The 12,805-nt window shown below is 45.0% G+C and overlaps 1 protein-coding gene and 1 long non-coding RNA gene across 2 annotated transcripts in view; one reads left to right on the top strand and one right to left on the bottom strand.

Annotated features, from left to right (window-relative positions):
* Positions 1-4,756: 4,756 nt before the first annotated feature.
* On the bottom strand, positions 4,757-12,281 carry LOC129693886 (uncharacterized). The gene is made up of 2 exons (XR_008722926.1): positions 5,722-12,281; positions 4,757-5,271 (listed from the first exon to the last, which is right to left on the bottom strand). It is a non-coding gene; the product is annotated as an uncharacterized LOC129693886 (long non-coding RNA).
* Positions 5,179-12,805, top strand: part of LOC129693885 (interferon-induced protein with tetratricopeptide repeats 5-like) — a 33,593-nt gene continuing 25,966 nt past the window's right edge. Inside the window, exon 1 of the mRNA XM_055630626.1 lies at positions 5,179-5,318. Coding sequence (XP_055486601.1) covers positions 5,305-5,318 — 14 coding nt within the window. The 5' untranslated portion in view covers positions 5,179-5,304. The remainder of the gene's footprint in view (positions 5,319-12,805) is intronic.

The raw sequence follows: 12,805 nt of genomic DNA, 5'->3' as shown, positions 1-12,805 counted from the left end.
CCTTCTTAAACACAACGTCCTGTAGTCTAATTTTCTGCCTCAGAACCTTCTGTCTGCCCTTAACTAACATCTGCTCTCACTATTTAGAAGAATGTTTCCAGGGCCTGAGATGTAGGGAGAGGTTTGGCAGGCTTGGAATTTATTCCTTGGAGTGCAGGAGGCTGTGGTGATTTTATAGAGGTGTACAAAATAATTAGAGGATTAGATAGGGTTAATACATAGTCTTTTAGCAAGTAAAGGGGAATTTAGAGCTGAAGACAGAGGTTTAAGGTGAGTTGCCACATCATTTGCAGCATGTTTAAATGGCCTTCCCACTGATTGGTGTTTCTAAGCCATGGTCTTTATTTGCATTGTTGAACTACAGTGTAGAAGCACATCCATTCGCCCAGCATAAACTCGAATTGATGTCATGAACTTACAGATCTACAAATTTGCAGTCGGTGTTATCATTGCTCCTGCTGAAATACTTCCCAACATGAGAGCCAGCGTTGCATGCCTTCAAATGTGTGTGTACATTGGACATTGTGAGAAACAAATCGACAATTATAATGTTGCAATGCAACTGAATTTGTAGCTAATGAGGACCAAATATGAATGAAAGTCAACACAAGGAATGACAGATGCTGGTTCACAAAGAAGGACAGAGTGCTGGAGTAACTCAGCTGGCTAGGCAGCATCTTTGGAAAACATGGATAGGTTATGTCAGGGGTCGATGATTGTGGTTGGTGGCCCCGATCACGGGAGAACAAAGGAGGAAGATTGACTACACTTTATTGCCTTCCATCGCAGTGAAAAATGCTCAGAAATGGTGGATGTTTATGTTGAAATCAATTGGCGTATGTGAACTTGAACTTGAACTAACTTATCTACAATAGTAACTTACAGTGTAAGTCTCATTAGCATTAAGAAGACGTTGACATTTTATGAATTGAAGTCCATGCAGACTTAAGTACTATGAGATGCTTTTTGCTGTAGCTGTTCTGCTGCCTCTACCCCTCCACTTGAACGTGGACTAGCTTATCTACGGTAGTTACTTACAGTGTAAGTCTCATTAACATTAAGAAGAGGTTGTAGCGGATGTGGAGTTGTCCATTAATGAACGAGGCAGAAACGAAGCTTGTGCGAAAATACTATCCTTTATTGCTCACTAATTCTCCCCACTCACCAACCCCACGCACGCGCGATCAACCCCTTAAATACTCCCCAGGGGCACCCGTGACTACACCGTGACCCCTACCTCTCGTCACCGGGACACGTGACTCCCCCCAGAGCTGAAGGTTATGTATAGTCCATGGCCCACCAGCACATGCCGCCACATTACCCCCCCCCCCACCCCCAGAACCGGAGGCACAAAAACAGACGGGCAACCGAACGAGGCGGCCGTACCTCGTACGTAAGACCCCAGGCAAACACGCAAAGGTTTATTTTCTGGTCAGGACAAATTAGTTGGGATCTGAGATGGCGGATGCCCTCAATGTTGAGGCTGGGCCACCTGGACTGACTCACTCAAGTCCAAATGGGTCGGCTTCAAGCGAGCCACTGACACAGTCTCCCCCCGACCCCCAATGTCCATTTCAAAAGTCATGGGCCCGTGCTGTAACACCCGAAAAGGACCTTCATAAGGACATTGTATGGGCGACCTGTGGGCATCGTGGCGGAGGAAGACATACTGACCGTCCACAAGAGCCGGCGGCACGTGAGATGGAGTGACATCATGCCGAGACGTTGGGACAGGAGACAGGGCACCGACCCTCTCCCACAGTTGGGCCAACATGGATACGCAGACGATCCCTGGCAAAAAGATCACGGGCTACGTGATGTTATAGTCCCGGAGGTTCCCCGCGGTCGAGCTCTCAAAAGTCAGTCTCCTCGATGTTTGGCCACAGTGCGGACGGAGATATGATACAGGAAAAAAATTGAAGACAGGTTAATTGACCTACTTCCATTGTCCGGTCCAATATCCTCCGTCCTACTGTCTTTCTCCTCGGTAAATACAGAGGAGAAATACTCATTGAGGACCTTGCCCATCTCCTGTTGCTCCTCGCAGAGGTGACCTCCTTGATTCCTGAGAGGTCCTTCTCTCTCTAGTTACCCTTTTCCCCTTACGTATTTATAAAATGTATTTGGGATTTACCTTAATGCTACCTGTCAGAGCTATTTCCTGGCCCCTTTATGCCCTTCATATCTCTCTTTTCAGTTTACTCCTTAGTTCCTGAAACTAATCCAGGGATGCACTTGATCCCAGCTGCCTATACCTGTCCCATGCAGAGGCCTGACCTGATAGTACATTCTACCCGAGTAGTAGCAGTCAAATACGGGACAAGGGCGGTCCCGTATGGGACAAACCAATTTAGCCCAAAAAACAGGATGTCCCGTCTAATACGGGACAGTTAGCAACCCTACCAACGCCTCAATTGCCCTTGTCAGCCAAGCTTCCTTACGTTTGCCTGCTATGCCCTTCATTCTAACTGGGTCGTAAATATCCTGAGCTTTTGTCAGCACAATTTAAAAAATGGTCGGCGCACTCAGTGGGCCAAAGGGCCTGTTTCCCTGCTGTATATCTAAACTAAACTGAACTTATCTAAACTAAAGAAGGGGAGTTGCGAGTTCAAAACTCAGAGACTCCTCGACCAACAGAGTGAATCTGGTCAATTCATTAATGTGGGTAATATCTGAGTCAATAGACAATAGACAATAGGTGCAGGAGTAGGCCCTTCGAGCCAGCGCCGCCATTCAATGTGATCATAGCTGATCATCCCCAATCAGTACCCCGTTCCTGCTTTCTCCCATATCCCCTGACTCCGCTATTTTTATGAGCCCTACTTAGCTCTCTCTTGAAAGCATCCAGAGAACCAGCCACCACCGCCCTCAGAGGCAGAGAATTCCACAGACTCACCACTCTCTCAGAGAAAAAGTGTTTCCTCATCTCTGTTCTAAATGGCTTACTCCTTATTCTTAAACTGGGCCCCTGGTTCGGGACTCCCCCAATATCTTGAACGTTTCCTGCGTTTATCGTGTCCAAACCCTTAACAATCATATATGTTTCAATGAGATCTCCTCTCATCCTTCTAAACTCCAGATTGTACAAGCCCAGCTGCTCCATTCTCTCAGCATATGGGAATTAATCTTGTAAACCTACGCTGCAGTCCCTCAATAGCAAGAATGTCCTTCCACAAATTAGGGGACGAAAACTGCACACAATACTCCAGGTGTGGTTTCACTAAGGTTCTGTACAACTGCAGAAGGACCTCTTTGTTCTTATATTCGATTCCTCTTGTTATAAAGGCCAACATGCCATTCATTTTCTTCACTGCCTGCCTTACCTGCATGCTTACTTTCATAGACTGATATACAAGGACCCCCAGATCCCGTTGTACTTCCCCTTTTCCAAACTTGACGCCATTTAGATAGTAATCTGCCTTCCTGTTTTTGCTACCAAATTGGATAACCTCACATTTATCCGCATTAAATTCCATCTACCATGCATCTGCCCACTCCCCCAACCTGTCCAAGTCACCCTGCATTCTCATAGCATCCTCCTCACAGTTCACACTGCCACCCAGCTTTGTGTCATCTGCAAATTTGCTAATGTTACTTTGAATCCCTTCATCCAAATCATTGATGTATATTGTAAATAGCTGTAGTCCCAGCACCGAGCCTTGTGGTACCCCACTAGTCACTGCCTGCCATTCTGAAAGGGACTGGTTAATCCCTACTCTTTGTTTCCTGTCTGCCAACCACTTCTCTATCCATGTCAGCACTCTATCCCCAATACCATGTGCCCTAATTTTGCCCACTATTCTCCTATGTGGGACCTCATCAAATGTTTTCTGAAAGTCCAGGTACACTACATCCACTGGCTCTCCTTTGTCCATTTTACTAGTTGCATTTTCAAAAAATTCCAGAAGATTAGCGAAGCATGATTTCCCCTTCATAAATCCATGCTGACTCGGTCTGATCCTGTTACTGCCTATCCACATGTTTGACTATCTCATCTTTTATAATTGACTCCAGCATCTTCCCCACCATCGATGTCAGGCTAACTGGTCTATAATTCCCTGTTTTCTCTCTCCCGCCTTTCTTAAAAAGTGGGATAACATCAGCTACCTTCCAATCCACAGAAACTGATCCTGAGTCTCTAGAACATTGGAAAATTATTACCAATGCATCCACGATTTCTAGATCTACTTCCTTAAGTACCCTGTCATGAGTTTTGTGATTTATTTTATGAAGTGATGTTGGAATAGCAAAGTAAATGTGAGGTTATTTGAAGTCAATGGTTTGCATGCATGCTTAAGTAACTTGAGTGTTAATAAAGATGAAGTTGTACTAAACCTAGGCTTAGTCTTTTGTTCGACATATCAGGTGACACCTTATAGAGGATCAACACAACAAACCAGGAGCCCCTGGAAACAGTGAGAAATCACTACCAAACATTAAAAAAGACAATTACCAGAGTCAAATTTTATTCTTGACAAGAAGTATGAACTGACACAATTATGAATCTAACCCTATATCACACACACAAACTGTTGCCCCGCAACATTGATTACACTGCGAGTCGCGTCGGGTCAGGTTGGCTCCGGTTACTAAAATGGGCGGTGAAAAATGCCCAGGATCCCCTCCGTAGCGTTCTACACGTCAGCCCATTGTATTTCGCAGGAGTAGCCCATCTTGCTCTGCTCTAAGATCTTTGAGCACTACTACCAATGTATCACACGTCCTTTTGAATGCGGCCTTGCAAAAAGAAAAACTGTTTTTATAAAATCAAAATCAACTTTATTCAGAATATACAAAACAAGAACTGGGAAAAATACTACCGACATTCTCGGAGGCTGTACATACATTTGTTTGCATCGCTTCCTAATGTTCACAAATGTTTTGCCTGGCACCCTTGTCATTCATGTGGCCTCCTGGGGTGATATCCCTTCTCTCATTTGATGGCAAAGAGATAAACATGTTATTTTCCGTTGGGCACAAAGAGTCAAAGGTGACTGGTGATAACTGACAGACGTGATAAACAGGCAGAGAAAAGATCACCCAATCAGGCCGGGTGTGACAAATGCAGCGATTCTGTTGCTATCCTGTTCTGGGCTTGTATTGGATCCAGGCAGTTCCGCCACACACTGCAATATCATTGCCGTAATTTCTTGCAAAGCTAGTTTCACTTTCGAGGCTGAGTTTCTATCCAGCAACAGGAAAAGACTGAGGGAGGAAATCATTTCCTGCAACACCTTCTCAATCGACTCAACAGTAAAAGTGCAGCTAAAGCTGTGAACAGAAATTCAAAGAGCTTTGTATCTAATGAACACCATGAGGTAGAGAACACTGTAATTCCTTCTGTATTCAGATGATGTGTTAATCATTGTTGGTTTGAAAGTATGTGTAATGCGTTATGTTACATTTGATGCATGTAGTTGGTACTGTATGTTCAGAGATACATCATTAAATGTAGGTTCACGTATAGAAAGAAAGTTATTTCAAGCTGATGAATTTTCATTATTAAAACAGCATCGTATCTCCTATCTGGCAAAATTGCAGCCAAGCTTCAGAAAGCAAATGTTTTTGTTGTTATTCAGACTACTTGCATGTGTCATAGTTTCTCTGTCATTGTGGTTACATATGTGTTATTTCGATTAGCCCTTGCTGTCTCCTCCCAACCCTCAGCCCTCGGGCTCCTCCTTTTTCCCCATTCTTCTCCCTGGCCCTCCTGCAGCCTACCTTCGAGACACTGGAGACATTAACCCGGTTCACCTTCCTACCGGCCCTTGGTCTCCACGCCCAATGTCTCCAGCAACTCCATCCCAGTATTCCACATCCGATGAGCTATCGGGCGGTTCCGCGTCCAAGGAGCCTCCAAGCGAGTCCAGCCGCCCGCTGAATGCGCCCGGTTTCGGCTCTTCTGCCGTCTGATGGACTGTCCAGTGACGGAGCCTCCGGCGGTTCCACGTCTAACGAGTTCTGGGTTGGTTCGGCCGTCCGACGAGTCTTCTGTGGCTTGGTGATGCAGTGCTCGACTAGATACATCTTAAACATTGTTCCTGTCTCAACACGCACTCAGGCGCTGGGTTTAGATTTAAACTATCCTCCTCTGTAACTAATTCCTTCTTGAGCTCTCTCTAAGCCTCTTATCTTTCATTCTAAATCTATGCCAGCAGGCAGGTTTGCCACTGCTACACGGGTGGGTTTAAACTAAATAGTGTGGGAGGGGGGCGGAGACAAATTTGAAATGCAAGGATGGAGTTAAAGGGAAAGAGAGTATAGGGAAAGTTAAAAAAGACCCCAGAATTAACGGGGCGGAAAGCTCATGAAGGGAAAAGAGAGTATGGTCAAGTGAAATAGGAATCGGTGTGAAAGGTGAGGCAGTAATGGATTAAAAGTATTATATATGAATGCGTGAAGTATTAAAAGTAAAGTGGATGAGCTTGAGGCTCAGTTAGAGATTGGTAGATATGACATTGTGGGGATTACAGAGACATGGCTGCAGGAGGATCGGGGCTGGGAAATTAATATTCAGGGTTATACATCCTATAGAAAGAACAGGCAGGTGGGCAGAGGAGGTGGGATAGCTCTGTTGGTGAGGGGTGAAACTTAATCCCTTGCGAGGGGTGACATAGGTACTGATGATGTACAGTCACTGTGGATAGAATTGAGGAATTGTAAAGGTAAGAAGACACTAATGAGAGTTATCTACAGACCCTCAAATAGTCGCCTGGATATAGGGTGCAAGTAGCAGGAGGTAAAATTGGCATGTAACAAAGGTAATGCCACTGTGGTTATGGGAGATTTCAATATGCAGGTAGACCGGGAAAATCAGGTTGGTTCTGGACCTCAAGAAAGGAAGTTTGTAGAGGGCCTCCCAGATGGATTCTTAGAGCAGCTTGTTCTGGAGCCTTGGTTGACTGGAAAAGGATCCTAGCAGGAATGATGGTGGAACAGCAATGGCAGGAATTTCTGGGCATAACCCAGAAGATGCAGCCTCATTTCATTCCAAAGAAGAAGACAGATTCTAAGGGGAGTAAGAGGCAACTGTGGCTGACAAGAGAAGTTAGGGATGGAAAAAAATAATAATAAAAGGTGTATAACACAGCATAGAGTACCGGGAAGCAGAGGATTGGCAAACTTATAAGGAGAACAGAAGGTAACAAAAAGGGCAATACCAGGTGAAAAGATGAAGTACGAGGGTAAGCTGGCCAAGAATATAAAGAAGGATAGTAAAAGCTTCTTTAGCTATGTTAAGAGATAAAGATAAGTAAAGACAAATATGGGTCCCTTGACGGCAGAAACAGGTGAAATTATTATTGGGGACAAGGAAATGTCAGAAGAGTTGAACAGGTACTTTTGTTCTGTCTTCACTAAGGAAGACACAAACAATCTCCCAGATGTACTAGACGTCAAAGGATTTAGGGAGGAACTGAAAGAAATTTGCATTAGGTGAGGAATAATATTGGGTAGACTGATGGGACTGAAGGCTGATAAATCCCCAGGGCCTGATAGTCTGCATCCCAGGGTACTCAAGGAGGTGGCTCGAGAAATCGTGGACGGATTGGTGATCATTTTCCAATGTTCTATAGATTCAGGATCAGTTCCTGAGGGTAACTAATTGATGGATAGCTAATGTCGTCCCACTTTTCATGAAATGAGCGAGAGAGAAAACGGATTATAGACCAGTTAGTCTCACATCGGTAGTGGGCAAGATGCTGGAGTCAATTATGAAATAAGTGATAACGGCACAATTGGATAGCAGTAAAAGGTCCAAGTCAGCATGGATTTATGAAGGGGAAATCCTGCTTGACAAATCTTCTGGAATTATTTGAGGATGTGACAAGTAAAATGGATGAAGGAGAGCCAGTGGATATAGTGTATCTGGCCTTTCAGAAAGCCTTTGATATGGTCCCACACAAGAGATTAGTGGGCAAAATTAGAGCACATGGTATTGGGGGTAGGGTATTGACATAGATAGAGAATTGGTTGGCAGACAGGAAACAAAGAGTAGGAATAAACAGGTCTCGGTCAGAATGGCAAGCAGTTGTGAGCGGAGTGCAGCAAGACTCGGTGCTGGGGCTGCTACTATTTACAATATATATTAATGATTTAGATTATGGTATTTAAAGTAACACAAGCAAATTTGCAGATGACACAAAGCTGGGTGGCAGTATGAACTGCGGAGAAGATGCTAGGAGGTTGCAGGGTGACTTGGACAGGTTGAGTGAGTGGGCAGATGAATGGCAGATGCAGTACAATGTAGATAAATGTGAGGTGATCCACTTTGCTGGCAAGAAAAAGGAAGCAGATTATTATCTCAATGGTGTCAGATTAGGAAAAAGGGAAGTGCAACGAGACATGGGTGTCTTTGTACACCAGTCACTGAAAGTAAACATGCAGGTACAGCAGTGAAGTCAACTAATGACATGTTGGCCTTTGTGACAAGAAGATTTGAGTATAGGAGTAAAGAGGTACTTCTGCTGTTGTACAGTGCCCTGGTGAGACCACATCAGGAGTATTGTGTGCAGTTTTGGTCTCATAATTTGAGAAAGGACATCCTTGCTATTGAGGCAGTGTAGCGTAGGTTCACAAGGTTACTCCCCGCGATGGCGGGACTGTCATATGAGGAAAGATTGGAAAAACTGTGCTTGTATTCACTGGAATTTAGAAAGATGAGAGGGGATCTTATAGAAACATCTAAGGACTGGACAAGCTAGATGTAGGAAAAAATGTTCCCATTGTTGGGGGAGTCCAGAACCAGGGGCCACAGTCTAAGAATAAAGGGTAGGCCATTTAGAACTGAGATGTGAAAAAACATTTTCACCCAGAGAGTTGTGAATTTGTGGAATTCTCTGCCACAGGCAGTGGAGGCTGATTCACTGGATGAATTTAAAAGAGAGATATATAGAGCTCTAAGGGCGAACGGAATCAAGGGATATGGGTAGAAGGCAGGCACAGGTTACTGATTGTGGATGATCGGCCATGATCACAATGAATGGCGGTGCTGGCATGGGGCCAAATGGCCTCCTCCTGCACCTATTTTCTATGTTTCTATGTTTGTGCCCTCAATCGTTAGATACCTCTGCCGTGGGGAAATCTTTGCTACAACGTACACTCTCTATGCCTTTTATAATTGTGAATACCTCTGTATGGCCCCGCTCAGTCACCATTGCTCCACGCAAAGTAAACACAGCCTTTCCAGTCTATCCTCAGGAATCTTTGTACACAAACAGCAGATGTTCCAGCATTTCTTTCTTTGCAGTATCATACCTCAGTTTAGTTTATTGTCTATTGTACCAAGGTACAATGAAAACATATCTGGTGATAACACGAATAAAAACTAAAAAGTGCTTCCATTTGGGTCTCGGCAAATGTACAAAGTAATTATTTATTCAGATATTGTTGTTTTAAAGATTGTATGAGACCATGACTTCCTGCTTTGTTTCAGGTAAGATGCAGGTAGAGAATAGATGGGTGACCAGCAGCATAGGGTTCAGGAATGCCCTGTGGCCTTTCCCCCTTTTGGATATTGTTGAGGGAGATGACCATGTAGTGGGCAGCAGCAGCAGCCAGGTCTGTGGCACCGGCCATGGCTCTGAGACAGTGAGGTCGGGTGAAGGCAGGCAGAGCGATAGTGAGAGGAGACTCTATAAACAGGGGGGACAGACAGAAGATTCCGTGGCAGCAAATGGGATTCCAGGATGATCTGGTGCCTTCCTGGTGCCAGGGTTCTGGACATTTTGGATCAGCTACAGAATATTCTCAAGAGGGAGGGTGAAGTCAGAAGTCATTGTGCACGTCGACACAAATGATGTTGGTTGGAAAAGGGATGAGGTCTTGCAGAATGAATATAGAGAGTTAAGCCCCTGTCCCACTTAGGAAACCTGAACGGAAACCTCTGGAGACGTTGCGCCCCACCCAAGGTTTCTGTGCGATTCCTGGAGGTTCCCAGAGGTTTTTGTCAGTCTCCCTACCTGCTTCCACTACCTGCAACCTCCGGCAACCACCTGCAACCTCCGGGAACCGCACGGAAACCTTTGGTGGGGCACAAAGTCTCCAGAGGTTTCCGTTCAGGTTTCCTAAGTGGGACAGAGGCATTAGGCAAAAGGTTAAGATGCAGGACATTGTGGATTGTAATCTCTGGATTACTAACAGTGGCACGTACTTGCTAGTGAGGGTAGCAATAGTACAGATGAATGTTGATGCATGAGAGAGGGATTCAGATTTATGGGCCATTGGGATTTGTTTTGAGGTAGAGGTGACCTGTAATAGAGGGACATACACTTATACCTGAACTGGAGGGGCACCAACATCCTTGCTGGGAGGTTTGCCAGTTCTACTCGGGAGGATTTAAACTGGAATGGCAGGGAAGTGGGAACCAGGACAGCAGGAAAACAAAGGGAAGGGCTGATGAGAAAGTGAAGATTAGGCATCAGGCCTAATGAGGAATATAAAGTGATAAGGAAAGGACACATGCGGGTGATTAGGAGGGCCAAACGTGTTCATGAAATGTCATTACGAATATGCTGGGGCAGTTTAAGGTCGAGAAGGAGGTCGTGCTGAGGCTCTTGAAGATCATTAAGGTGGATAGATCATGGGGCCTGATGGGATCTATGCCAGGTTATTGAGAGAGGCAAGAGAGGATATTGTGGGGGCCTTGACAAGGATCTTCGTTTCTTCTCTAACCACAGGCGACGAGCTGGAGAACTGGGGAGTGGCCAATGTTGTTCCTTTGTTTAAGAAGGAATGTGGAGAGAATCCAGGGAACTATAAGCCAGTGAGCCTCACGTCAGTCCAGGGAAACAGTTGGAGAGAAATCTTCAAGATGGGATTTACTCCCAGGTGGAAGAGAATGGGCTAATTAATGACAGCCAACTTGGCTTAGTATGCAGCATCGTATTTTACTAACTTGAGCATGTTTCTGTGAGGTGACAGAGATTGATGAAGATAGGGTGGTGGATGTTTTATACCTGTACATGGATTTTAGTGAGTCTTTTGATCACGTCCCTCATGGTAGGCTGATCCAGAAGATTAAGATGCATAGAATGCACAGGCATTAGACAATAGACAATAGATACAGGAGTAGGGCATTCGGCCCTTTGAGCCAGCACTGCCATTCACTGTGATAATGGCTGATCATCCACAATCAGTACCCCGTCCCTGCCTTCTCCACATATCCATTAATTCAACTATCTTTAGGAGCTCTATCTAACTCTCTCTTGAAAGCATCCAGAGAATTGGCCTCCATTGGGGCAGAGAATTCCACAGATTCACAACTCTCTGTATGAAAACATTTTTCCTCATCTCCGTTCTCCCCTTATTCTTAAACTGTGGCCCCTGGTTCTGGATTGGGAACATGTTTCCTGCCTCTAGCATGTCCAATCCCCTAATAATATTATATGTTTCAATAAGATACCCTCTCATCCTTCTAAATTCCAGTGTATACAAGCCCAGTCGCTCCATTCTTTCAACATATGACCGTCCCACAATCTCGGGAATTAACCACGTGAACCTACGCTGCACTGTCTCAACAGCACGAATATCCTTCCTCAAATTTGGAGACCAAAACTACACACAATACTCCAGGTGTGGTCTCACTAGGGGCCTGTACAACTGCAGAAGGACCTCCACTGTGACTAGGTCGTGTTCATTCAGAACTGGCTGATTCATAGAAGACAGTGTGGTGTGGTGTGTTGGAAGGAAGATATTCTGGCTGGATGTCTGACCAGTGGACTTCGCAGGGATCTGTGCTGGGAACCCTATCTAGCTCTCTCTTGAAAGCATCCAGAGAACCTGCTTCCAACCCCCTTTGAGGCAGAGAATTCCACAGACTCACCACTCTCTGTGAGAAAAAGTGTTTCCTCGTCCTTGTTCTAAATGGCTTACTCCTTATTCTTAAACGGTGGCCCCTGGTTCTGGACTCCCCCAACATCGGGAACATGTTTCCTGCCTCTAGTGTGTCCAAGCCCTTAACAATCTTATATGTTTCAATGAGATCACCTCTCACCCTTCTGAACTCCAGAGCGTACAAGCCCAGCTGCTCCATTCTCTCAGCATATGAAAGTCCTGCCATCCCTGGAAATTAACCTTGTCTGCATCCCAGGGTACTTAAGGAAGTGGCTCTAGAAATTGTGGATGCATTGGTGATAATTTTCCAATGTTCTATAGACACAGGATCAGTTCCTGTGGATTGGAGGGTAACTAATGTTATCCCACTTTTTAAGAAAGGCGGCAGAGAGAACCCAGAGAATTATAGACCTATTAGCCTGACATCAGTGATGCTGGAGTCAATTATAAAAGATGAGATATCCGAACATTTGGATAGCAGTAACAGGATTGGTCCGTGTCAGCATGGATTTACGAAGGTGACATCATGCTTGGCTAATCTTCTGGAATTTTTTGAAGATGTAACTAGGAAAACAGGTTGGGGTAGTTGGCAGATGCATGGCAGATGAAGTTTAATGCGGATAAATGTAAGTTTATCCACTTTGGTAGCAAAAACAGGAAGGCAGATTACCATCTAAATGGCGTCAAGTTGGGAAAAGGGGAAGTACAACGGGATCTGGGGGCCTTGTACATCAGTCTATATAAGTAAGCATGCAGGTACAGCGGGCAGTGAAGAAAGCAAATGTCATGTTGGCCTTTATAACAAGAGGAATCGGATATAGGAGCAAAGAGGTCCTTGTGCAGTTGTACAGAGCCCTAGTGAGACCACACGTGCGGTATTGTGTGCAGTTTTGGTCCCCTAATTTGAGGAAGGACATTCTTGCTATTGAGGGAGTGCAGCGTAGGTTTACAAGGTTAATTCCCGGGATGGCGG

The sequence above is a fragment of the Leucoraja erinacea genome, unplaced genomic scaffold (genome assembly GCF_028641065.1).
Source record: "Leucoraja erinacea ecotype New England unplaced genomic scaffold, Leri_hhj_1 Leri_459S, whole genome shotgun sequence".
In the NCBI taxonomy this organism is placed as follows: Eukaryota; Metazoa; Chordata; class Chondrichthyes; order Rajiformes; family Rajidae; genus Leucoraja; species Leucoraja erinaceus.
Note: the sequence above shows the minus strand (reverse complement) of the source record. Positions and strands in the feature narration are given on the sequence as shown.